Source organism: Dipodomys ordii, unplaced genomic scaffold, assembly GCF_000151885.1.
Source record: "Dipodomys ordii isolate 6190 unplaced genomic scaffold, Dord_2.0 Scaffold250, whole genome shotgun sequence".
Lineage (NCBI taxonomy): Eukaryota > Metazoa > Chordata > Mammalia > Rodentia > Heteromyidae > Dipodomys > Dipodomys ordii.
In genome coordinates this window covers 498,087-525,586 of record NW_012267466.1, presented here as the reverse complement: position 1 = coordinate 525,586, position 27,500 = coordinate 498,087, and the positions used below count along the sequence as shown (strand labels likewise).

General features: G+C 44.7%; 1 protein-coding gene and 3 pseudogenes across 2 annotated transcripts; all 4 read right to left on the bottom strand.

The window, feature by feature from the left end:
• The window catches only part of LOC106000936, a 4,241-nt pseudogene extending 2,956 nt beyond the window's left edge, over nt 1-1,285 (bottom strand).
• Nucleotides 1,286-4,734: 3,449 nt separating this feature from the next.
• LOC106000949 overlaps nt 4,735-27,500 on the bottom strand; it is a 42,696-nt pseudogene continuing 19,930 nt past the window's right edge.
• Nucleotides 4,895-17,736, bottom strand: LOC106000951 (bile salt sulfotransferase-like). 2 transcript variants are annotated; one of them, XM_013036167.1, is made up of 3 exons: nt 17,725-17,736; nt 9,199-9,351; nt 4,895-5,066 (listed from the first exon to the last, which is right to left on the bottom strand). In XM_013036167.1, exons 2-3 carry the CDS (start codon nt 9,332-9,334, stop codon nt 4,972-4,974), a joined length of 231 nt encoding a protein of 76 aa, XP_012891621.1. In that variant the 5' UTR covers nt 9,335-9,351; nt 17,725-17,736; the 3' UTR covers nt 4,895-4,971. The 2 variants fall into 2 exon arrangements, with proteins under 2 accessions (XP_012891621.1, XP_012891620.1); XM_013036166.1 differs by lacking the exon at nt 17,725-17,736 and having other exon boundaries at nt 9,199-9,917.
• On the bottom strand, nt 10,237-17,761 carry LOC106000943 (annotated as a pseudogene).

The window sequence follows — 27,500 nt, the reverse complement described above, 5'->3', positions numbered from 1 at the left end:
TGCAACCACTCTGGAGAGCAGTCTGGAGATTCCTCAAAAACTAAACATAGATCTTCCTTATGACCCAGCCATACCACTCCCAGGCAGGTACCCTGAGCATCATAAGCCAGGATATGACAAGGACACCTGCACATCCATGGTCATCACCGCACTTTTCACAATAGCCAAGAGAGAGAAACAGCCCAGATGCCCCACATAGATGCGTAGCTATGTGCAATGCAATTTTACCCAGCCGTTAGAAAGAATAAAATTATGTAACTTGCAGGGAAATGGATGGGACCACAACAAATCATGTTGAGTGAGGGAAGCCAAGATCAGAGAGACAAATGACACATGATCTCCATGGTATGCAGAAGTTAGATCGAAAACATCAGGAATATGTCAGTTTGCACAGCATTCTAGATACTCCTGTACATTGAGATCAAAAGAGCTGTAGGAGAGAATCACAAAGCCCCTCTTCGTATGAATATAAAATGATATGCATGCTGAAATGAACCCTAAAGATATGGGAACAAAGGACTTTTTTTTTAAACGTGGCTTTTCTTTTTGTGATGGCTCTCTATTCTTTACCTTATATATTCATGCACACATCTATTGAATGGTAGGGAAAGGGTAGAGAGAACCAGAGCACAAATGATGAAAAAGTACAGTGGTGGAGTGCACTGGACACTATGAAAGTGAGCTGTGCAACTCACGGGTGGAAAGGGGAGGGAGGGAATGGGAGAGAACGAGGGAACAGAAGATGCTGTGTGAAAGGAAATGTACTTATTACCTGATGTAGGTAAGTGTTACCTGGCTGTACATCACCTCTCTAACAATAAAGTAAATTAGAAAAAAATAAAGGGGAAAAACTAGAAGTGATTCTTCTAGGAGATCAGCAGCCTTCCTCCTCTGTCACTCAACCCCCAGCCCCAGACAGTCACAGATACCTAATTCTGACATAGGCCCAACTCTACTGCATTTCTCCAACACCTTCACTGACACACCACACACACAGGAATCCCTGTGAAAGATCCTCTACTAGGAAGGAAAGAAACAAATGAGCTACTATACCATCCCCAAATGGGAGGCTGGAGGGAGTAGGGCACACAGCTGTGGCACCATCTGCTTACCGGATTTGGGGTAGCTCATTATGATGATATCCTCATTCTTCAGCACCATCTTCTCGTGGGCTTCTTTTATGAATTCAGGGTTGCTACCCACGGCAGGGAAAGGAATGCCCTGGTACCATAAATAGTCGCGAGCCATGGAGGAGCCCTGTGTGCCTGGTCTTGGTCACAGGTCACTGGTAGTGCCACCGGGGAGGAGGTATCAGAGTCTGGGTTTTTCATTCTGGGTGGTGAAGGCAATCATTAACATTTTTCATTTCATTTTGAAACAAATTAGATGATAAAGAAAAATGCAATGCTAAGGTCACGCGGTATTTTTATTGGGCAACTGTGAACTCCTTCAAGGGCGATCTGTGCTCATCAGATTGTCAGTTCTTGGCAGGGAACCTGAACTACAAGAGGAAATAGAAGGAAGCAGGCTTGAGAGCAAGGTTATTTTTAATTTGGAAATTTACAAATACTGAATTTTGGAGATAGGTGTAGATATCTCAAAAATGGTCAAGAGTGAGGTCTGGACTTCTGGCTTAAGGTCCTAGGATCATTCTACTCATACCACACAAAAGCTATGGGCAAGAGCACTCAAGGCATTTTTCTTTTTTCTTTTTATCGGTCATGGGGCTTGAACTCTGGCCCTAGACACTGTCCCTCAGCTCTTCAGCTCAAAGCTCATGTCTACCACTTGAGCCACAGTGCCACTTCCGGTTTTCTGGTGGTTTATTAGAGATAAGAATCTGGACTTAGCTCAATGGAAAGAGCTCCAGAGGAAGTCCTGCCACCTTCTCCCAGAGTATTTTCTCCAAGGATTTGTTCTGGGCTGTGGTGAAGTGGTTCTTCCATTTCCTGGGGATGCCTGGCGGCTGGAGAGAAATGCTGAGATCAGATGAGGCCCAGCGCACCAAGGACCCAGCCCCACCTGACTCCCCATCTTGGTACTTCCACAGCCACTGGGTCTCAGAGGGAAGAATTGCTGAGAAATGTGTGTGTGTGTGTGTGTGTGTGTGTGTATGTGTGCGCGTGCGCATGCATCAGTACTGAGCCTGAACATTGGGACTGAGCTTTTATGCTGAAGGCTACCATCCAATTAAAGTAAGAGGCTCACATATTTTCCTGCCTGTGCTGGCTTTGAAGTTGATCCTTTAGATCTCAGTTTCCTGAGTAGCTGGGATTACAGGGGTGAATTTTTAGCCAGCCAAGAACTTTACCAGAATCTCAGTGAATTCAATGGTGGATTTGGTATTGTCCAGGCCTCAAATCACTGAGGATTATCCTTTGATAGAGGAGACAAAACTGAAGATAGAACACCACGGGTCTGGGATCAGGGATATGCATTAGGACAAGCAATGAAGAAACAGGAAAATGCAAAGAAGTAAAACTTATCACACACATACACACACACACACACACACACACACACACACACACACACACACACACACACACCCCACTGGGCCACTATGAAAATACCAAACCTAAGAAACACAGGCTTAGCAGAAAGAGGATTTCAGTGTAACCCTGAAACCTAAAATTTCATGAAGGGAAATCTCTGGATAATAGAGACATAGGTAATAATTTCCTGCCTAGGGCTATCAAGCCTCTGCCAATGAGAAATGGAACAAATGAATGAATGTGCCTGCATAAAATTGAAAAAAAAAGTTTCTGCCCTCCAAAAACCAAAAGCAAACAACAACAAGAAGAAAGCAAAACCAGTCTGAGGATGAGAGAGAATCTTCAGCTGTTCAGGGGATGCAAGGCAATCATCCAGAATGGACTAAGAGCTTAACATTGTACAGACAATTATTTGATGGGCAATGGAATCAAAAAGCCATTCAGAGATGAAAAAATAAAAATATCTAATAAAGAAAGAAAGAGAACTGAGTGCTGGTGTCTTGTACTTACCCTCCTAGCTAATTAAATGGATGAGATTGGAGGATGGAGGTTTGAAGTCAGTTCTGGGCAGGAAAGACCGTGAGACTCTACTCTCCAATAAAGCAACAAAAGGCTCAATATGGAATTGTGGCTCAAGTGGTAAAGTACCAACCTTGAGGAAAAAGTTAAATATGAGCTTAGGGACAGCACCCAGGCCCTGAGTTCAGGGTGTAGTCTTGAAACCATGATCCTCTGATCTCCTCTGGAGTAGCTGGGATGAAAGGCGTAAGTCACTAACACTGGGCAGGACGCTTATTTTAAGGTGTATTTTAAAGTTCCCATGAAATAGCCCGGCGCCGGTGGCTCACACCTTTCATCCTAGCTACTCAGGAGGATGAGATCTGAGGATTGTGGTTCAAAGCCAGCCTGGGCAGGAAATTTTGTGAGACTCTTATCTCCAATGAACCACCAGAAAACCGGAAGTGGTGCTGCAGCTCAAGTGGTAGAGCACTAGCCTTGAGCAGAAGAGCTGAGGGACAGTGCCCAGCCCCGAGTTCAAGCCCCACGACCTACCTAAAAAACAAAAGTTTCCATGAAACAATCACTTGAATTGGAATAAAGAAAGGAAGGAAAATGCATTACATGATGTCTGTGGAATATGTATGGACCACGGAGAGGTTTCTAAGCCTTTCTGTAGAAAGCATCAACAGGTGATTGGAAAAATACATCTGGGTAGAGCCACTTGTGTGGCAGATAATGTAGAGGAGCCACAGGGTTTTGGCCCTTAGTGACCATGGATCAGAAAAAGTGCTCACCTCTGGAGCCAGGAGTCATTGAATCCAAGCTGGAGTTGCACCCAGAAAGTGATTGCTGGACACAAAACAGGACCTCTCTTCTGAGAACAAACTCCTGGACTCATCCACTCCTTGCCAGGCATGGGGAGCCAATAGCTGTGTATTCACTAAACCAGCGCTCTAGATCCCAGATGCAATGACCTTGAACTGTCCTTGAGCTGGTGGTCACAGCAAGATGACTTGGCATTTGGATGCCAGACTCTGATTCTTTGTTTTGGGGCATTACTCTGGAACTTCTCTTTCCTTTTATTCATTCATTCATTCATTCTTGGTGCTGGTGTTGTAGCTGGGCATTGTTCATCCCTATGTTGTTTGGGTCCAAGCTGGTAACACTACCACTTAAGCCACAGTTCCACTTATATTTCTTCTGTTGGCTTATTGGAGATAAACGTCTGGTGGCCTTGCCCAGCTCAGCTGGCTTTGAACCACAATCTTAGATCTCAGCCTCCTGAGTAGCTAGGATGACAGGCGGGAGCCTGGCTCATTTATTTACTTTGGATGGAATAAAGTTCAAAGAACAGGTGGGCAAGTTGTTCTGTATAAAGCATGTTTGTATGTTCCAGATGAGTTTAATGGTGGTTTTTGAAACTCTGGCATCCAGTTCCTCTGTGAGGGCCCATCTGTACGGGTCCACATCTTGGGTCTGAAGACTCTTACCTCTCGAACACGAACCTCAGGCCAAGGTGAACTGCTAAAGACAAATGTAGTTTGGCCTCAGCTTAAGGACTGCAATTTCGAGAATTACAGATAAAAAGCATTGATTGAGCCTGGCAACAGGTCTCTCACTTGTCATCCTAGCTAGTCAGGAGGTTGCGATCCGAGAATTGGAGTTCAAAGCCAGCCTGAGCAGGGATTCTGTGAAACTCTTATCTCCAATTAACCACCAAGAAGCTGGAAGCTGAGCTGTGGCTCAAGTGGTAGAGATTCAGCCTTGAACAAAAAACTCAGGCACAGTGCCCAGGCCCTGAGTTCAAGCTTCAAAACGTCAGCATTGTCTGAACAGTTATTGGGCACTGAGCACTGATCTTGGCCTTGGAAGTGAAGAAAGACTTGGGGAAGAGTTGGATGGTGAGGTGGGAAGAGAGGAGGCTGGACCCCACCTTCGTGTCTTGTATTATTTTAGATCTATGATTAGTCTCAATTCACAGGGTTGGATTCCAGATAGGCACAGACCGGATCCATTCTGGCTCCCCCTTACTGTGAATGAGACACAGGATCTCAATCATCCAGTTGGTTCCTGGAGACAGAAGGAAAGTGAATGTCACTCATTTCTATCTGAATTATGTAAAAACCATGGTGGTAAAATATACCTTACCCATAGACTCTGTGGCTGGCATGCAATCTTTGGTCACTCAACTTTAGTGTGTGTGTGTGTATGTGTGTGTGTACCAATTTTGTGTTTTCTTCACTGGTAATCAGCATATCCTATTTATTCCCTACAGCCTATTCTGACTATGCAGCTGTTTCTCTGAGGATATTGAGGAATACTACTCCACCCCTTGGCTGTTCCTGAAATCCCTTCAGTTCATCCTCCTGTCTCTTGATTTTCAGCACATTTCCTTTACTCGGTGCTCGGTGTGTGTGCTGAGTGCTCACCTCCTGCTCCCATCCCAGGCCTGAGTCACACAGTCCTCTGGATTATGGCCTGTTCTGCCAGGTTCTTGTGTTTATTGTAAGCTTTCCAGTTGCCATTGACTGCCTACATATTTTTTTCTTTTTGTGCCAGTCCTGGGGCTTGAACTCAGGGCCTGGGGACTTTAATTTAAAAAAAAAGAACCAAAAAAACAAAAGTATTCAATAGTTAGGAAATGTTAACACCCTCCACACCTTCCCCACACAACAGTGGAGATATGATTCAAGTGGTCCTGTGCAGCTGGATACTCAAGTCAAGCAAGTACAAGGCCCTGAGTTCAAATCCCAGAACTGCCCCCTACCAAATTAATAATTGAAAAGTTACATCCTCACTTGAACTTATAGGCACAGGCAGGAAATTCCTGAAGAGAGTCCCAGGGTCACAACAAATTGGAGAGAGATTCGACAAATGGGACAGCCTTAAAATAAAAAGGTTTTGCACAGCTACAGCTATAGCAACCAAGCTAGAAAGACAACTAACTAACTGGGAAAAATAGTTACCAGCAATATATCAGACAAGGGGTTAATATCTAGTATACACAAGGAACTCAAGAAACCATTCCCTCCCTAACCAAACAAACCAATTACTAAATGGGCAAGGGAACTAAAGAGAGACTTTTCAGATGAACAAATAAAAATGGCAAAGAAACACATGAGGAAATGTTCACCATCCCTGGTTGTGAAGGAAATGCAAATAAAGACAACCCTGAGATACCACCTTACCCCAGTCAGAATTTCCCATATCCACAAGTCTGCCAACGACAAATGCTGGAGGGTATGCGGAGAAAGAGGAACCCTGTTACACTGTTGGTGGGAATGTACACTTATAAAACTACTTTGGAAAGCAATCTGGAGGGTCCTCAGAAAGCTAAATATTGACCTCTCTTATGACCCAGTCATACCACTTCTAGGCATCTATCTTGAACAACAGAAAACAGTATACAAGGACATATGTACCTCCACATTTATTGCAGCACTGATCACAATAGCTAGGATATGGAAACAATGCAGATGTCCCACCACAGATGAATGGACCCCAAAATTGTGGTATCTATACACAATGGAATATTATGCATCCATTAGAAAGGACAAAATAATGGCATTTGCAGGGAAATGGATGGAGCTAGAAGAAATCATGTTGAGTGAGGTAAGCCAAGAGCAAAGAGACAAACGGCACATGGTCTCCCTGATAAGTGGATGTTAAATCCAAAGCGTAGGTGATATGACAAAATTAATAAGACTTAAGAAACAAAGGACTTCCACTCATCTGATCGAATCATTACTAAATAACCCCATGCTGCTGATCACATATATGGTATATATGTGCACACTGGAGGGAAACCAGGAGGACAACACAGAATTAGAAGGAATCAGGGAAAAATATACAACAGCGGGACCCATCAGCTGCACTGGACATTGACCAAAATAAACTAAGCAACACAATGGCAGCGATAGGAGGGAGGGAACAAGAGGGAAAGAGGGAATAGCTGATGCTATGCAAAACAAAAGAAATGTACGTATCACGCAATGCGGAAGAAACAACTGTATCGCAAAGATCATAGAACTCATAAATGTTATAGAGTATGATGGACAGTTTGCCCCATGATAGTTAGAATGTGTTTGTGACTTTAACTAAGCTTCACTATCCTACAATACTGTGAAATTTGGGAAATTATGTAGCCACTTAATCGCAATAAAGAATTTGAAACAAACAAACAAAAAAGAAACAAAAGAATAAAAAAGAAAAGTTACATCCTTAAGCGTTTAGCCTGGACTAAATAAAAAGTGTTAGAATTTGAAAGGTGTTCACAAGTGCTCCATAGGGAACTTTAAAAATATTGAGAAAAGCCAGGCACTGGTGGCTCAAGCCTGTAATCCTAGCTACTCAAGAGGTTGAGATCTGAGGATCATGGCTCAAAGCCAGCTCGGGCAGGAAAGTCCATGAGAGTCTTTATCTCCAATAAACCACTCAGAAAACCTGAAGTGGCGCTGTGGCTCAAGCGGTAGAGCAGAGGGACAGCGCTCAGGCCCAGAGTTCAAGCCCCATGACTGACAAAAAAAAGATGACCCTGCCTGCCTGGCTCTTAGTCCCAGGCCACAGCCACTACCACCTGGGAGGGGGTGGCAGAGTCTGGGTTTCATCCGGGTGCTGAACGTGGTCATTAACTGTCTTGGGCTCACTATGAAAGTAACCCGCTTGCTCACCATGGCTGGCTTCCTGGCCACCAGTAACCAGCCACCAAGCTGGCTGGCTTCCTTGCCAGGTACCTGTGAGGAGCTGAGAGTTAATTCTGGCAGAGGAAGCGGGGCTTCAGCAAAGAACCCCACGCATATGGAGGGTAGCGGGGGTCAAGGCGAACATCTGCTTCCCTCAAGCTCCTGGCGCATGGAGAGTTTCTCAGCCTTCTTTTCTTTGTCCTGACCTTGCAGATTTGAGGACCATCAAATACTTGTGTAACATCAATGGGATGGTGTGTGTGTGTGTGTGTGTGTGTGTGTGTGTGTGTGTGTGTGCCAGTGCTGGGGCTTGATCTTAGGTCCTGGGCACTGTTCTAAGCTCTTTTGCTCAAGGTTAACACTCTACCATTTTGAACCACAGTGGCTTTTTGGTGGTTCCTTGGAGATCAGAGGCCCACAGACTTTCCTGCCTGGGCTGGCTTCCAACCTCAGTGCTCAGATCTCAGCCTCCCGGGTTGTTGTATGACAGGTGTGAGCTCATAGCCCAGTTTCAAGTGCCTTTGAAAGCTGAGATCTACAAGGCCCTGTCCCCCTCCCCACCGCAGGTTTCCTGAGGGGCTACTTAGCTTAGAGAGTGCTGGGAGTTGACAACCAACAAGGAGAAGCAGTGACACACCGCTGATGTGACTGTCCCTGGGGAGTGACAGTTCTGAGGTGGCAGCCGCTTTGACCCCACATCCCATGCACATTTTCCAGCTGGCAGGCGGGTAGACACCCAATCCCTGCAGCCAGCACTGATCCCTGGTGGTGGCAGCTGTGCCCCCCTCTACCCAGCCAGGAAAGAACAAAGAAAGGACCAGAGGTGATGCATGCACACATTCAGGTAAACATGCATGCATTCATTCACTCTGAGTGGCCTCTGCCCCAACTTGCCACTCAGCAGTACTTTTACTAAAGGTCCTGGCTGCAGCCAGGGGTTGGGAAGCACCACTTCCTCCTGAACACCTGGTCCCCCTCAGTGAACTCCTGGTAGATCACATGCCAGTGCTGGAAGGGGAAGATGCAGGGTGTGTTGCCTGTGGAGGGTGGGGGTGCTTCTTAGCTGCACATATGAGCACATGCCCGCGCACCCGCACACGCACACATGCATGCTCTGCATTCCCAGTGTTCTCCTTGACACATGACCCCCTGGTCTGCCAGTTCCTTGTATTCACCAGAAGCTTTTTGGTTCCCAGCCATGTTCCATGACAATTCTTCTCCTTGAAATCATGCCTCCAAGTAACATCAAAATCATCCTTTTCATTTTAATATACCATAGAGCTCCTCAAAAAACCAGTGTGTGTGTGTGTGTGTGTGTGGTGTGTGTGTGTGTGTGTGTGTGTGTGTGTGTGCCAGTTTGGGTGCTGTCCCTAGCTGTTGCACTCAAGGCTGGAGCTCTACCACTGACCCAGCTCTACCATTGGGTCTTCAATAATGAGCTACTATACTGTTCCCATGCAAGAGGCTGGAGGGGGCACAGGCCTGGTCTTTCCCATGTAACCACAGACCCATCTGCTCACCTGATTTGGGGTAGGTCACCATGATGATGTCCTCATCCTTCAGCACCAGCTCCTTGTGGACTGCTTTTATGACTTCAGGGTAGAAATCCGCAGCAGGGAAAGGAATGTCCTGGTACCACACGTAGTCCTGAGCCATAGCAGAGCCCTGCGTGTCTGGTTATTGATCACGGGCCACTGCCACCCGGGAGGGTGTGGCAGAGTCTGGATTTTCATCCCAGCTGGGTGAAGGCAATCATTACAATTTTTCATTTACTGTGAAGCTAATGAGGGCAAAGTAAACAAAACAAACACGATTGTCACCTGGGGATTTTTATTGGGCAACTGTGAAATCATTCAAGGGCGATCTATGCTTGTAGGGAACAGAACTACAAGAGGAATTAGAAGGAAATATGCTTTGGCAAAGGTTTTTCTTAATTTTTTAAAAATCTTTTGACTCTTTTATGTTGAGAATAGGTGTATATATCACAAAAACTCAAAGAAGGAGGCTGGACTTCTGCCTCAAGGCCCTAAGTTCACTTCAGTAATGTCGCCACAAAATCCTAGCCCAAAGTACACAATGTATTTTCCTTCCATGTTTTCTGTTTCCCCCAGGATCTCCATGCCCCAGAATCTCAGCCATGATCCTTGTGTCATGATCCCCATGGTTCCTAAGGCTCCTGGAGGCCAGGAGATTTTCTCAGACTTCCTTTCTTTGTCCTGACCTTGCAGATTTGAGCAAAACCAAATACTTCTCTAACACCACTGGGATGTGGGGTGTGTGTGTGTGTGTGTGTGTGTGTGTGTGTGTGATTATGTGGATGTGTATGCGTGTGAGGATATGTGTGTCTCTGCCAGTCCTGGGGTTTGATTTCAGGGCCTGGGTGTTTTCTCTGAACATTTTTGCTCAAGGCTAACACTCTGCCACTTTGATCCATATCATTACTTCTGTGTTTCTGGAAATAGGGGTCTCATGGACTTTCCTGCCCAGGCTGGCCTTGAATCTCAATCCTCAGATCTCAGCCTCTTGTGTAGCTAGCATGACAGGCATGAGTCACCAGCTTCCAGCTTTGTAAGATTTGTTAATAGCTGGGATGCTATACATGGCAGAGTGGCACCATGGAGATTTGTATCAGACAAGTGATCAAATTTACAATGTGAACATTCTAACCACCAGAATTAAGTGACAGATCTACACTCTGACCCCAAGGAGACACAAGTCTTCATCTCCACAGACACAGGGAGAAGTCTGGACTTAGTCCCACAGGAGTATCTCTGGAAGAAATCCTTCCATCTTCTTTTGGAATATTTGGTCAAAGGCTTCGGCCTGGGCTACGGTCAAGTGGTTCTTCCAGTCCCCTACAATGCCTGGAGGCCATGGAGAAATATTGACATCAGACAGAGCAATGGGTATGTAGGGCCCAGCCCACCGCCTCCCTGTCCCGGCCCTGCCTTCCATCTGTCATGGACATGGAAGCTCAAAGGGAAGAATTCCAAGAAAAACTGTGTGAATGCATGCAGATATGCATGCAATTATGTGTGTTTGCTTGTAGGTGTGCATGTATGCATACGCACATTTGTGTGTACATATGCCTGTGTATATGTGTGTGTGTGTGTGCAAACACTGGGCCTGGGGGCTGTTTCTGAGCATTTTTGTGCAACACTGGTGCTCTGCCACTTGAGTCACAGCTCCACTTCTGGCTTTTTGCTAGTGAATTGGAGCTAAGAGTCCCACAGACTTTCCTTGCCTGGCTTAGCTTTGAACCTTGATCTTCAGATACTAAGTAGCTGGGGTTATAGGCATGAGCCACTAGTACCTGACCAACAAAGAAGTTTACCAAGATCTCAGTGAATTCAATGATGGATTTGGTGTTGTCCAGCCCTAAAATCTCTGAGGAAAATCCTTCCATAGAGGAGAGCAAACAGAAGATAGAACATCAGAGTTTAGGGGTCGGGGAGGTGCATGCAAACAGGCAATGAAGAAACAGGAAGGTAGAAAGAAGTAAAAATGGAACATGAGTAAGCAAAAACAAAACAATGGGCCATAATGAAGACACCAAACCTAAGAAACACAGGCCTAGCAGAAACAGAGGATTTCAATGTGGTCCCCAAGCCCTTCCATTTCACAGGGGAATCTCTGGATAATAGAGACACAGGTGGTAATTTTCTGCCAAAAACTCTAAGGCTTCAACCAAGAAGAAATAGAATAGATAAATCAATATGGCTGCATAAAATTAAAACGTTTCTGCTCAAAAAACAAAGATAAAACAATACCAACAGGAAAACAAAAACAATTTTCAGAATGGGAGAGAATCTTCACCAGCTGTTCAGTGGATGGAGGGCAAATATCTAGAATGGACAAAGAGCTTAACGTTGTACAGACAATTATTAGATGGGCAATGAAATTGAAAAGCTATTCTGAGATGAAGAAATAAAAATGTCTAATAGATACATAAAGCCAGCTGGGCACTGGTGGCTTACACCTGTCATCCTAGTGACTCAAAGGGTTGAGATTGGAGGATGGAGGTTTGAAGCCAGCTCTGGGAAGTTCATAAGACTCTGATCTCCAATGAACAACCAAAAATCCAGAAGTGGAGTTGTGGCTCAGGTGGTAGAGGGCCAGCCTTCAGTAAACATTTTAAAACGGGGGACAACAGCCAGGCCCTGAGTTCAAGCACCAGGATCGACATACACCTTAAAAACAAGCCAAAAAGGAAGAAAAAAGCCCATAAATCCATATTTACAAAGCAAGGATATACTAAAAATTTCCTTTGTGGTCTCTGACAGATCTTTAAACCCCAGCGATTCCATACCTTTCCTGGTCATTAAGACTTCAGCAGAAGAGAAATTCTTGCTCAGCAGGCTGTGATTGGACATCTTGTTTTCCTTCATGGCCTGGAAGGAGCTGTTCTCCAAGACCAAGTCTAGCTCTTCAGGGTCCAACTTCTTCCCCAGGAACTGACAGATCTTCTCCACAGTGCTCCTCATGTCCTGCAAGAAGGAAAAAGCAGGACACCACACAGAGCATCTCTCAGGAGGAAGGAGGTGTGGAGAGAGGACAAGAAGGGACAAACAGCCAAGTGCCATGACAGACTCGTGTGTCAGAGGCTGAGCTGGGAGCAAGAAGGGAGGAAGGGATGAAAGCAGGATAGGAAGGAGGACTGGAAGGATTTGATCCAAGCACCAAGCACCGGGATGTCATTTTATGGTTCGTTGCATGGAGCCAAGACCTGGTGTCTGCCTCCTATAATCCTAGCTACCCAGGAGGCTGAGATCTGAGGATTACAGTTCAAAGCTATTGGGGGCAGGAGGGTCTGAGAGACTCTTATCTCCAAAAAAAAACACAATAGGAAACAGGAAGGGGCACTGTGGTTCACTGTGGTAGAGCATTAGCCTTGAGCAAAAAAATCTAAGTGAACAGGCCCAGAGTTCAAGCCCTACTATGGACAAGAAAGAAAGAGAGAGGGGCGGGCACATTTGTACAATTATGAAGTGATAATTTGACAATTATAAAGATCAGGTATTATAGTGTCCCAAAGCTTATGTTTGAGCAACACAGATTTCTTTACTATCTCTGTGTGTGTGCGCGCGTGCGTGCATGTGTGTGTGTGTGTGAGTTGTTTGAATTCAGGGTTGGGTGCTATCCCTGAGCCTTTGTGGCTCAAGGTTAGCTAGCACTCTACCACTTGAACCATAGCTTCATTTCATTGGAGGTAAGTATTTTATGGATTTGCCTGCCCAGGTTGGCTTTGAACTGTCATCCTCAGATCTCAGCCTCCTAATAGCTAGGATGGGGAAATTTGACTGGTGGAGCGGGGTCTATGAAGAAAGGGAGATGTGTGTCAGTGTTGAGAGGGCTGTGGGGTGAGGTGAGTGGAAAATGGATCTTTACCTTCTTCAGAGCCTCATAACTGAGCACCAGCACGTTCTCTCTCTCCCTCATGGACATCCAGCCCTGGACATGTGCAAACCATGACCCATAAGGCACTGCAGGGTGGGTAATAAGGGACAAATAATCAACTCCTGGATGTCCAGATGTGGTCTATGATCTATACACGTTTCCTCTGTCACTATCAACTTCCTGCAGGTATAGTTGACAAAGAAAATTCTTGTGCATGTTACAGATTAAAATATCATATTCAGCTGGACACCAGTGGCTCATGCTTGTCATCCTAGTTACTCAGGAGGCTGACATCTGAAGATCATGGTTCGAAGCCAGACCATGAGGCTCTTATTTCCCATAAACCACTAAAAAGATGGAAGTGGAGCTGTGGCTCAAGTGGCAGATTGCTAGATTTGAGTAAAAAACCTGAAGGAAAGTGTCCAGGCCCAATTCAAGCCCCAGAACTGGTGTGTGCACATGTGCATGCGTGTGCGCATGCACACATGCACGCACGCACACACACACACACACACACACACACACAATGTTTAGATCGTCTCATGTCAAAACCCACTCACAGTTGCCTTCGATGAACCATTCCAAAAACTCCTGAAGTGACCGTGGATTTTTTATGTACTTTGATCCACTACCAGAATGATATCCGGACACAAGGACATCCTTTGGATTTCTGATGACATAGATCACCTTGAAAGGAGAAAGCAGAAAAAAAATTTCCATCTTTCCCGTGCATGAGGTCTTAATCTCTCCTCAGACAAGGTCTACATGATGGGACGAATATCAAAGGATCAACAATCTTGCTCAGTGTCTCACTAAGAACACTAATTGTTTTTCTGTTTGTATGTACCAGTCCTGGGGCTTGAACTCATGACCTGGGCACCATCCCTGAACTTTTTTGCTCAAAGCTAGTGCTCTATCACTTGAGCTACAACTCTACTTCCAACTTTGGTGGTTCATTGGAAGTGAGAGTCTCACGGATTTTCTTGTTCAGGCTGGCTTTGGATTGGGATCCTCAGAACTCAGCCTCCTGTCAAACTCATGGAAATTAAACAGCACACTGCTAAGCAACATATCAGACAAGGGTCTAATATCCATTATACACGGGGAACTCAAGAAACTAACCCCTCACAAATCTAACAAACCAATCATGAAATGGGCAAGGGAACTAAAGAGAGCCTTCTCAGAAGAAGAAATAAAAATGGCAAAGAAACACATGAGGAAATGTTCATCATCCCTGGCTATAAAAGAAATGCAAGTGAAAACAACCCTGAGATACCACCTTACCCCAGTCAGAATGGCCCACTTCCTAAAGTCAGCCAACGACAAATGTTGGAGGGGATGTGGAGAAAGAGGAACCCTACTGCATTGCTGGTGGGAATGTATACTAATACAACCACTTTGGAAAACAGTCTGGAGATACCTCAGAAAGCTAAATATAGACCTTCCCTACGACCCAGCCATACCACTTCTAGGCATCTATCCTGAACAATAGGAACTAGTATACAAGGACACATGCACCTCCATGTTTATTGCAGCACTGTTCACATTAGCCAAGATTTGGAAACAACCCAGATGCCCCGCCACTGATGAGTGGATCCCAAAATTGTGGTACCTATATACAATAGAATATTGTGCAGCCACTAAAAAGGACAAAATAATGGCATTTGCAGGGAGATGGATGGAACTAGATCAGATTATTTTGAGTGAAGTAAGCCAAGAACAAAGAGACAAATGGCACATGGTCTCCCTGATATGTGGATGCTAAAGCCAAAATACAAGAAGATATGGCAAACAGGACTAAGAAACAAAGGACAGCCACCCATTTTGTCATATCATTGCTAAATGACTCCATGTTCGAGGTAGATATATGCACGCAACAGAGGAAAGCCAAGAGGAGGAACAGAATAAGTGTGAACAGCCCACACTAAGCAAAAGGAAATAAATGTCAACATCATCTGATGTAGAAAAAATAACTTCTATTATCAAAGCTCATAGAATTCACAAACTGTACAGACCATGATAATGACAATTTGCCCTGTGAAAGTTAAAAATGTGTTTGTGACTCTAAGTAAGTGTCACTATTCCACAATACTGTGAAATATGTGAAATTTATGTAATCACCTCATTTCAATTAAAGACAAAAAGTGAAAGAAGGGATGGGTTAAGAGAGATGGGTGAGAATGTTGTCAGACACTTTGTACTCATATACTGTTTTGTAGAATGGGAACTTCTTTGTGCAACTACTTAAAGATAATAAATAATAATAATAATGAGGAAATTAAAAAATCTTACTTTGTTACCTAAAGAAGGGTTTCATTTTTCTTTCTTTTTGTCTGTGCCAGTCCTGGGGTTTGAACTCAAGGTCTAGGCTTGTCCCTGAGCTTGTGTGCTCTCTACTAGTTGAGCCACAGCTCCACTTCCAAAGAAAGCATTGCTTTCTTTTTTTTTTAGTATATATTTAAAAAAAATACCTTGCCCATGTCATTGTAACCCCTTTGTACGGTATTTTCACAATAATAATAATAATAATAAAAAGAAACAAGAACTCATCCTCTTGAGTGAGTAGCTGGGATTATAGGTGTGAGCCACCAGCACCGGGCAGGACACTCATTTTTAAACGCATTTCCAAGTTCCTATGAGGGAATTGCTTGGCTTAGAATAAAGCAATGGAAGGAGAATTGCCAGAGACCTGTGGAATATTTATGGACTGGTGTGCGATTTCTGTAGAAAGCTCAAGAGGCAAATGGAAAAACATAGTCAGGTAGAGCCACACACATGGCTGACCCATAGGGAGCCACCAGGATGTGGCCCTGATAGACAGAGGCTCAGGACTAAGAGCCAGGAAACAGTGAATCTGAGCTGGCGTTCAACCCAGGAAGTGTTTGCTGAGCCCAAACCGGGATCTATCTCCAGAGAACAAACTCCTGGACTCATCCTATCATTGTCAGCCCCGGTGAATGCTTAGCTGTGTATTCACAAAAGCTGCCTTCCAAGCCAGCATTCCAAGATCCGAGGTGCAGTGACCCTGAACTGCCCTTAAGCTGGTGGTCACAGATAGATGTCTTGGCCTTTGGACTCCAGAGTCCGATTTTATGTTTTGGGGAATGATTCTAGAACTTATCTTTCCTTTTATTTGTTCATTTTGGGGGACAGTGCTGGGATTGAGCATTGTTTTCCTTTAGTTCTTCCAAGCAAGGCTGGCAACTCTTAACACTTGAGCTGCAGCACCACTGGTTTTTCTTTTTGGCTGGTTCATTGGAGATAAGAGTCTCACAGACCTTTTTGCCTGGCCTAGCTATGAATTATGATCCTCAGCTCCCAGACTCCTGAGCAGCTAGTTGAGATGACAGGCATGAGCCATGGTGCCTGGGGAACTTACTTTTAATGGAGTAAAGTTCAAAGAACAGACAGGCAAGTAGTTCTGTATAAAGGAGATTTGTGATCTCTAGTTGAACTTAAAGTAGTTTTAAAGATTTTGGCCTACAGGTCATCTGTGAGGGCTCAACTGCACTGGTCCATATCTTGGGTCTGAGGTCTCTCAGCTGGTGAATGTGATCCCAGGACCATGGTGAACAGCTGAAGGCGAATGCAGCTTGCTCTCATCTCCAGGTCTATATTATGAGGATTCAAGATTCAAAAGCATTGATTGAGCCGGTGGCTCACATCTGTCATCTTAGCTACTCAGGAGGCTGAGATCTGAGGATTGTGGTTCAAAGCCAGCCCAAGCAGGAGCGTCTGTGAGACTCTTATCTGTACAAGTAACCACCAAAAAGGTAGAAGGGGAGCAGTGGTAAAGCTCTAGACTTGAGCAATAAAGCTCAGGCATAGTGCCTAGGCCTTGAGTTCAAGCCCCAGAACTAGTACCCCATCCCCCCAAAAAAAAGCATTTACTGAACAGTTATTGAGCACTGATCACTGACCTTGGCCTTGGAAGTAAAGAAAGACTTTGGGAAGAGTTGGATGGGGAGGTGGGAAGTGAGGAGCTCGGGCCCCTCCTTCCTGTCCTTAATGATTTTGGATCCACGTACAGTCTCGATCCATGGGGAGCGATCCCAGATAGGCACAGAGCGGATCCACTCCGGATCCCCCTTGCTGTGAATGAGACACAGGATCTCAATCATCCAGTTGGTTCCTGGAGACAGAAGGAAGTGAAGGTCACTCATTACTATCTGAATTGTATAAAGACCATGATGGTAAAATATACATAACATAAGCCTTACCCATAGAAACTTGGTCTAGCATATAATCTTTGTTCACACAATGTTGGTAGTGTGTGTGTGTGTGTGTGTGTGTGTGTGTGTGTGCATGCACCAATCTTGGGATTGGAACTAAGAGCCTGTGTGCTGTCTCTGAACTTTTCTGCTCAATATTGGCACTCTACCACTTGAGCCACAGGTCTTCAATAATGAGCTACTACCCTACCCCCATGCAGGAGGCTGGAGGGAGTGGGGCACAGGCCTGTCCTTTCCCATGCAGCCACGGTCCTGTCTGCTCACCTGATTAGGGGTAGGTCACCGTGATGATGTCCTCATCCTTCACCACAAACTTCTCGTGGGCTGCTTTTATGATTTCAAGGTCGTGATGCAGGAAGGGGAAAGGAATGCCCTGGTACCTCATGTAGTCCTGAGCCATGGTGGAGCCCTGTGTGCCTGGCTCTTGGTCCCAGGCCACTGGCAATGGGGAGGAGGTGGCAGAGTCTAGGTTTTTATCCCAGGTGATGAAGCCAATTATTAACATTTTTGCTTTCACTGTGAAACTAATTTAGGGAAAACAACACTGTGTGATCATCACTGGAGGATTTTTATTGGGCAACTGTGAACTCATTCAAGGTAAGCTCATGGCAGGGAACAGAACCACAAGAAGAAATAGAAGGAAATAGGCTGCCGGGGGCTCAAACCTGTAATCCTAGCTACCACGGAGGCTGAGATCTGAGGATTGCAGTTCAAAGCCAGCCTGGTCAAGAAAATCTGTGAGGCTCTTACCTCCAATAAACCACTAGAAAACTGTAAGTGGTGCTGTGGCTCAAGTAGGAGAGTACTAGCCTTGAGCTGGCTTCTGGCTTGGTAAGATTTGTTCATAGCTGAGATGCTATAAATGGAAGAGTGACACCATGGAGATTTGTATCAGGCAAGGGATCAAACATACAACATGAGCATTCTAACCATCAAGTGACAGATCTACACCTTGACCCCAAGGGGGCATAAGTGTTTGTCTCCACAGACACAGACATAAGTCTCACCTTAGTCCCACGGGAACAGCTCTGGAGGAAGTCCTGTCATCCTCTCCTGGGATATTTTGTGGAAGGCTTCAGCCTGGGCTACAGTGATATGGTTCTTCTGGAGGCCATGGAGAAACGCTGAGATCAGACAGAGCAATGGGTAGGAAAGGCTCAGCTCACCAGCTCTTGGTACCAGCCCTGCCTTGCACCTGCAATGGCCTTTGAACCTCAGAGGGAAGAATTGTGGGGGAGACCTGTGTGTGCATGTAAGTATGTGCATATGTATGTGCATTTATGTGCATGTGTGTATCTGTGTGTTTCTCTGTGTTTGTGTGTGTGTGTGTGTGTGTGTGTGTGCAAGTATGGGCCTTGGCACTGTCTCTGAACTTTTTTCCTCAAGGCTGGAGCTCTGCCACTTGAGTCACAGCCCCACTTCTGGCTTTTTGCTGGTGAATTGGTACTAAGAGCTTCATAGACTTTCCCTGCCTGGGCTGGCTTTCAACCTTGATCTTCAGATCTCAGTTTCCTGAGTAACTGGTATTACACGTGTGATCCCCCAGAGTGGCCAGCCAAGAATTCCACCAGCCCTGAAACCTCTGAGGAAAATCCTTTGATAGGAGTCAAACTGAAGGCAGATCATTAGGGCTCAGGGATCGGGGAGGTGCATTAGAACAGGCAACGAAGGGGCTAGGAAGGTGGCTCAGTGGTAGAGCGCTTGCCTTGCATGCATGAGGCCCTGGGTTTGATTCCTCAGCACCACATAAGTAGAAAAACCCGGAAGTGGTGCTGTGGCTCAAGTGGTAGAGCACTAGCTTTGAGCTGAAGAGCTGAGGGACAATGCCCAGGCCCAGAGTTCAAGCCCCACATCCAACAAAAAGAAAGAAAGAAAGAAAGACCCATGGTATTTCCAGAGAGCCTGGGGTAAGGCAGCCAACAACAGCAGCTGTGCCACTTGGGAGAGCCTTGAGTTGACCAGACATAGCCTAGATAGTAGGTGCCCAAAAGAAAAAAGATACGAGACCAGCCTAATAACAATTAAACTATTAACAAGGGAATGAGCATCAGCCTGGAGTCATCTGCCATGTAGCTAGCTATAGAGTTTGCAACTTAAGTAACGGCTGCCCAGTGCTACCTGAAGTAACTGGCTGGGTTTTGGTCTTCTCCCAGTTTTAGTGTTATGCAATGTATATAAACCCTTATTTGAATAAAATAAAATTTGTTTTCAGAAACAACAACAATACCATAAAGCCATGTTTGTTGGGAGCCAAAAGTTAAGTCTCACAAACTTAATAAGCTTAACTATCTCACTGGAACAACCTGAGGCTGAGTTTACAGAATCCCACCTTTTCACCATGCCCTAAAGTAAACACCCTGCAGCTACTACGGACCACCTTTTCACCCTGCCCTAAATCTACTAAGGACCACCTTTGCACCACGCCCTAAGTCCAAGCATATAAATACCCTTGTGTAAAAAATAAAATTTGGCAGCTTGATCAGAATCCTTGTCTTGCTGTCCTTCTTCGTGTCTCTTGTCCCTTCATTCCTTCTCGCTTAGGTTCATTGCCCTGGTTGAAGTCCTGCGGGTCGGGACACATGTTCACAAAGCAATGATCTGTTAAGAATTCCCTTCCTGGTCTCTGACAGATGTTTAAACCACAGCTGTTCCACACCTCTCCTGGACATTACAACGCCAGCAGGAAAGTTACTCCTGTTCGCCATGCTGTAATTGGCCATCTTGTTTTCCTTCATGGCCTGGAAGGAGCTGTTCTCCAAGACCAAGTGCAGATCTTTGGGGTCCAGCTTCTTCCCCAGGAACTGACAGATCTTCTCCACAGTGCTCTTTGTGTCCTGCAAAAAAGAAAAGCAAAAGAGGTGGATGTGGAAAGGAAAGACCATACACAATAGATGTGAAGGAGGAAATTGTAAGAAAAAGCAGAAGGAAGGGAAGATGCAGCCCAGTGCCTCAGGCCTGTAAACCTAGCTATTTTGGAGAATGAGATCTGAAGATTGTAGTTTGAAGCCAGTTCAGGCAGGGAGGTTTGTGAAACTCTTATCTCCAATGAACCAGCAAAAAGCCAGAAGTGGATCTGTGGCTCAAGTAGTAGAGCACCAGCCTTCAACACCAAAAGCTCAGGGACAGCATCCAGGCCCTGAGTCAAGTCCCATACTGACATAAAAAAATAAAAGAATCAAGGATATTAGAGAAGCGTGAGGGGGGTGGCAGTGGGGGTGGGGTGCATGGAAAATGGATCGTTACCTTCTTCAGTACCTCATAACTGAGCACCAGCACGTTCTCCCTCTCCCTCATGGACATCCAGCCCTGGACGTGGTCTATGATTGCCACATGTTTCCTTTGTTGCTATCAACTTCCTCCAGGTATAAATGGCAAAGAAAAATGTTGTGCATATTTACAGGTTAACAGATTTTATTTAGCTGGGCACCAGTGACTCATGCCTGTCATCCTAGCTACTCAAGAGGCTGAATTCTGAGGATCATGGTTCAAAGCCAGTCTGACAGACTCTAATTTCCAATAAACCACTGAAAAGATGGAATTGGAGCTGTAGTTCCAGTGGCAGATTGCTAGATTTGAGTACAAAACCTAAAGGAATGTGCCCAGGCCCAGAATTCAAGGCCAGGACCAACACACACACAGATACAGACACAGATATACATACACACACACACACACACACACACACAGAGGATGTTTATGTTATACCAAAATTTGGAGACCCCGGAATACCACCAGAGACCACGATCAATATAAGCAACAAAAGCCTGTTTATTGCAAGCTCAAGCTTGGTCCTCCGCGCACATGGTAACCGGTGATGCTAAGAGGCCCTGAGCATAGAATCAGCACAGTTTTTATAGTATTGAACAAACAACTTTAAGGAACTTTTACATAAGAAATTACATGATTGCTTAACATTTGCATTTAAAGCAATGGTTGACCTTTACAGAAAAATGTCCTTGGTCCATAGCTTGACCGAAAAACGGTTACGGGTCACACCCGGACCAACAGAATGCATGGCATGTCTCACCCCGGGCTCTGAAGAACTGGTTAGTTAGAAACTCTTAGTCCTAGGTGGCTGGGGGGGTGGGCAACACCATTTGGGGGCTAACACCTGCCTTAAGCAAACGCCATCTATGGCTCCAAGATTGTGCATGGCTTTCTGTCATAAATTCCTAGCATTGGGGCTAAAGTGGATCACGAGTCAAGTCACAGAACTGAGATGGAGTGTTAAATAAAAATGGAGTTGCTTAGGTTTCTTAAAACATTATATTTCTTCCCTAGGGCCTTACTGCCCCGGCCTCTGGGAAGGGCGTTACAGCTTTGGGGATGATTCTGAGGACTTTGTGCCCTTGGTCAAGGCTGTAAAGCCTTTGAAGTCTTTTACTAAGCAACTCTAGGCTCCCAGGCTGACATTCCACTACTGAGTAACTAAAACCAGTCACAGTTAAAATCATACAAAACCCATACAATCATCTAGCACAAAGCAATTTGTACAGAAGCAAAAATGAGCAGTTAGTAATCATAACTTCTAATTTCTATTACATTAAACATTAATGTTACTCCATGCCTTTTAATAAATTCATTCAGGGGGTGCTTGCCTACTTTGAGGGCAGTCCAGTTTTCTGCCTCTTTCACTCCACTCCTCAAGGTTTTAGCAGAGTTTTTAGCAAGCAAAGGTACAGAAGCGAAAATGGCTGTTAGGTGCTGTCGATATATTTTTACGTTCTTCATTTAGATCCCTTCACTTTATAAGCCACTCACAAATACTGCTGCAGTGATTGCGGATTCTTTATGAACTTTGATCCACTCAAGAAATGATAGCTGGACACAAGGACATCCTTCCGATGTAGAGTACCTGAAAGATTAAAAATTAGAGTTACACTTTACAATTGCTAACTGCTGGTTTTGCTTCTGTAAACTTGCTCGCCCTAGCACTAACCCCCCTCCCTTCTGGAAATAAGTAATGGAGTAAAAAGTCTCAGATGCCCAGATGCCAGTCCCTGGGACAAGGTTTGTGGTCATAGATAAAGAAAAAACAGGTATGTTTTTCTGGTTCCTGTTTGAAAATTCCCTAAGTGGCCAAATGGAACCCAGGATAGGGACCCAAGATAGGGACCCAAGATAAAGAACAAAGAGTATGTTCCTCTGCATCCCTGTGTAAAAATTCTCGGTATAGGGGGCTCAAGATAAGGACCATCAGGTGAGCCCAGCAAACTAGGCCAAATGTTAATCACAAGCCTATAATTATGTAAACTCCCTGACCCTTATCTCCCAGAGTGACTACCTCCGTTTGATCATCCCTGGGCCAATTGTTTTACAAAGAGTGTTATAAACTTCCCCACATAGTAAAAATGATTGCTGGAGTACATAGTGACTTTTAAACGGGCCAATCCCGGGGGACACCTGGTGTTATATGCTAATCTTGTGGTTTTTGCCTTTAAGAATGCCTGTAACCAGGGTTCGGGGCTCTCTCCTGTGCCGAGGCAGAGAGACCGTTTGCGCAAATGTCAAATAAAACTCCTCTTGCTTATTGCATCTCCTGGCCTGGAGTCTGAGTTTTCTGGGGCGCCCTCCCATTGACAAAAGTATCCCAGAAGTCTGGGGTCTTTCATTTGGTGCATTGGCCGGGAAGCTGGCGCCCCCAGACCCCAAATTCCAGGACAGGTAGGAGGTAAGATAGAGCTCTTGCTTTTCGCGTCTTCTGTGTTTGTTATCTCTGTTCTGTATTTTGCACTCTGGGATCCAAAGAAAAGTGCCTGTACAGATCCTGTATTTTGCCTGTATTTGGGGCAGTGGGGGAGGCAGACGTGCCCTGAGACCCCTGGCCCGGCTCGGGCAGACGTGCCCTGAGACTTGGGGGGGAAGAGGGAATGTGGAATCTCTTCCTGGCCCCACCCTGGAGTCCTACTCCGGGGTGACCTGGAGGAAGGAGGGAACATGGAATCTCTCTCCTTCCTGGGGAAAGGAGGGAACGTGGAATCTCTCTCCTTCCTGGGGGAAAGGAGGGAACGTGGAATCTCTCTCCTTCCCGGGGAGTTTAGCTGTGGTCGGCCACTCCCATCTGAAGTTGCTTTTTCTGTTTGGCACCTGTCTGGTTTCCTCTGTTTCTGTTTAGTGTTAATTGTCTCTGTTGTCTGTTTTGTTGTCCTTAAAGGGATGGGGCAACAACTAACAACCCCCTTAAGTCTGACTATAGATCACTGGAAGAAAGTTACAGCCCAGATTGTCAGGTTTTAGGAACTTGCTTGTTTGTCAATTATGAAATTGCCACTGACCACCTGTGAGTGGCCCCAGTTAGATCTCAGTCTTGGGCCTTGGCTCAGGGGGTCTGAGCGTGGGGGAGAACCTGTCAGTCTGAGGGGATGGCCGCTAGGGATTTTTCTTTTCCCTTGCCCCAAAATGACTGGAAATTCTCCTCCACCTTGGAAGGCCCCTGGGTCAACGTCTGCAGGAATCTAAGAGAAAAATCCTCCGGAGGTGAATAGGGGTTGAGTCTCCTACTAAGTGAATGGTGGTGAGATGTCGCCCCATTCACTGAGACCTGATTTTGTCTTTGTGGCCACTTGTTTGTCTTGTTTAGTGTGTGTGTTCGTTTTATGTTTTCTGAGGTAGGGAAGATTTGGGTGAGTGTGGCAGGCTCACTCAGCAGACTCTGGATTCAGCTTGCTGAATGAGAACAGCACAGAGTTCTGGTAGGGATAAACTGGGGCCCATTAGTCCCCAACTCAGCCTACAGTTCTTGTCTAGTTCTGTTTTAGAATTGGTACCAGTTTTAAGTGTGGATCCTTGGTTTTTGTGTTTATCTGTGTTTTTGTTATTTATTTATTTAAACATCTCTGGGGGAATAAAAGTTCCAGCTGGGTTCAGTCACAGACCTGCTATGCCCACCCTCCCTGTGAGGCATGGAAGGTTACTGGGCTAGTTTGGTTCCCTTCAAGCCTCAAGCTGCATTTTCTCCTTGTGGAGGCTGCCAGCAGGGAGGGTGTAGAAGGCTGTGTGCCTAGTTTGGACTTTTTCAGCTAGTCCTGACAAGGTAACAATTTGAAGAGTACTCTTGTCTAAAATTGGATAAAAAAAAATCTGGCCAGTTTAGTTTTAGGTGACGCCCTCCCCCAGCTCTCCTCCAACAGAAGGGATTCAAAAGACTAATTAGTGAATTGCCTTGCTAGACAAGCAAGCTCTGGGAAAATAAAGCCCAACAAAGGTACCTAGTTAAAAAAAATACTATCTTAAATTTTTGTTTAAAAACTTTAAAAGGCGTATGTACGACTGATTTTGATTTTTGCGAGCTTTAAGACCTGTGTGTTTTGTTTGTGTCTGTGAACGTGTTCAAAGAATTGTCAGCATGCTGTAACAATTGGGGGAGTTTAAAATTAAAAATTCAAAAGGTTATGAGGTTTGGACATTACCAAAAATTTTAAAAAAAATCTTCGCATTGTTTTAAATGGCTTTGTAAAGATTCTTTAACTTGCAAATTAGAAAATCTGGTATTTAAAAACTAATATTTTAAAATGCATAAGACTTTTTATACTGTAATCAAGTTATCTGGCTTAACAAAAATGCATTGGCTGTTTGGGATCTAGTTCCCTTGGCTAAAATTTGGGATAAATATTAAAAATTTAAATGTAAAGGTTAGTTTAATACTGTCAAAGATGTTACCTGTTCTGTCTGTCTAAAACTGTGTATTTCATTCGAGAACCAAGAGAAGAGACGGGGAAAAACTTAGAAGCCAACAGAAGACCTATCTTTAGGGGTGAAGGGTGAACAAGCAGAAGTGCAGTTCAGCTGGTCATGCATGGTGGGACAGGCCCTGGGAGGAGTCCACGCATGGTAAAAGAGGGCAAGCTGGCACAAACGCAGTTCATCTAACCCTAAAGAGTCAGATTGGGTGTGTGCCCATTTCATAGGAGGGGCTGAGTGGCCCATCTTTGTTCTCTCTTTTCCCTGCAGGTTGACACTGAAAACATGGTGGTTAAAATGAGTGATGTAGTGATCTGATTAGTATTGCTAAAACTTTCCCTTGGATGTGTTAACATTAAAATTAGGAAGGCCTTAAAAATAGGGTAAAAAGTTATTTGTATAATATGGCTTACTTTCAATTATGTTTTACATTTAGGATGGTTTTAAAAGTCATAAAGATGCTAAGTCTAGCTTTTTGGTTCAGTTATGATGATTGTTATTTTTGCATTACGGAAAAATTGTCATTCGAGTTTAAAATTTTTAATGTGTGTCTGTTTTAAAACAAGCAACCAAGAGGCAATGAGTGACACTTGGCCTCAAGATTTCAAGGGATCTTTTCAAAATGCAAATGAAAACTAAAGTATCAGATATTAAAGGTGATTAATAAGAGGTTAAAAAACGATTAGTAGAAGAGTTTAAAAAATTAGAAATGGATTTTTAGATATAAAGTTTAAATGTAAAATTGTTCTTAACATTGGCCTCAATGTGCACAAAGGAAAAATTAGGATTACCAAAATAATTGCTATTCTAGTTTGCTCTTATAGGTTGTTTTTTTAAGTTTCCAGCAAGCCCAGAGCAAAGCCCAGAGGATTCTTACAAGTTGTCAGATGTAACTTTGGCTCTTAATAAGTTTCAGGTAGGTAAGAGCATGCTTAAAAGCTACTTCTATGTTGACCACCTTGTTGCCTTTAATTGGAGTAAAGTGGCCTTTTATAAGACTCATTGATCTTCAAACTGGTTCAAAGCCAGCCCGGGCACAAAAAGGTTCCTGTGAGACTGTCACCTCTATTCAGCCAGCAGAGTACTAGCCCTGGACTAAAGAGTCGGGGGACAGTACTCAAGCCCCAAGCTCGAGACTCACAGTGGCAGAGTACTAGCCCTGGACTGAAGAGTTAGGGGACAGCATTCAAGCCCCGAGTCTGGGACTCAAAGTGGCAGAGTGCTAGCCTTAAGCTGTAGAGCTGAGGGATAGTGCTCAGGCCCCGAGTTCAAGTCCAGTGACCAGCTAAAGGGAAATGCCAATGAAGCATTTATCCCAATGTAAAGAAGACACTCCTGGGACAAAAGCAATGGAGGAGCATCCAGAGGCAGTAAGCCACTGGTTGGATGGCGGAAATGTCAGATCCTAGAGTCATTTGTGCGTGGCCCTTCAAAAGTGGTCAGAGCCGGGAGGTCATGGGAAGAGTTTATAAGCATGCCTAATGCCCATGACTATTTACCTTGTAAGGGACAGGAACTTGCCAGTCCTCTGTGATAGTAAAAAGTTAATGCTATAAAATGTGGGGGATAGTTTAAATCTCAACCCCTTTATGTACCAAAAGCTCTAATTGGCAGTAATATTGAGCTGACACCAGCTACATGAAGTTCATCTGCTCAGGAAAAAGTTTGTAAACCTGAGAGTGTGTTTCTATTGATATCTGTCTAAAGGCCTGCAAAGGCATTTTAGGCATTGTTGGGATCATTAGAGATCACATTCCTAAGCCATCTAAAAAAATGCTTTTGCAAACCAGAGTGCTAAACAAGCTACACTGCTGTAGCTGGAGAAAAGGTCTGTGCAGTTGTCAAAAGTTAAATATTGTTCTTAATGACATCTAACCCTGATAGCCTCTTTGTAAAATAGGATAAAGTTATAGATTCCTGGCTAGGTAAGATCAACGCCCCTGAAGTCAGCTTGAAGAAGTTACAGAAGATGGACCTTTGCCCTTCTACCCCCCATTTTTAAGATCAAGGGTCCAGAGTCAGAAATTTTGGAAAAGTAAGGCAAAATAGATTTTGAAAAAAGGCATAAAAATAGTGTTAACAGTTGTCGGTGTGCAAGGTGTGGAGACTGCATCTGTACTAAGCCTTCTGAGCCTTCTGTGTCTATTTTACAAAAATATCTGGTTAGTAAAAAAGTCGTGATTTTGGTAAATTGTCCTGGGCTATTGTTTAAAGATCTTAAAAACCAGCAGGATCAAAGCCTGCCAAGCCTATGCAATGTATCTTTAACCAGTCTGTGTAGAAACTTACAGCCCAGCATGAAGTGTGACAGTCCCTTGGAGCCACTGAGAGATCCTGCTGCTGTTGCTGTTGCTGCATAACCTAATGGGTAAAGTTCAACGAGGGGCCTGACAGCCACCTGGAAAAACTCCTGCCTGATTCCATCACCTGAGTCTGCTTCCTGGTTGACTGCTGCTAAATCTAAGATCTTGTGGGACATTCTTTTGGGTGATATCCAGAAACCCTCTCTTCCC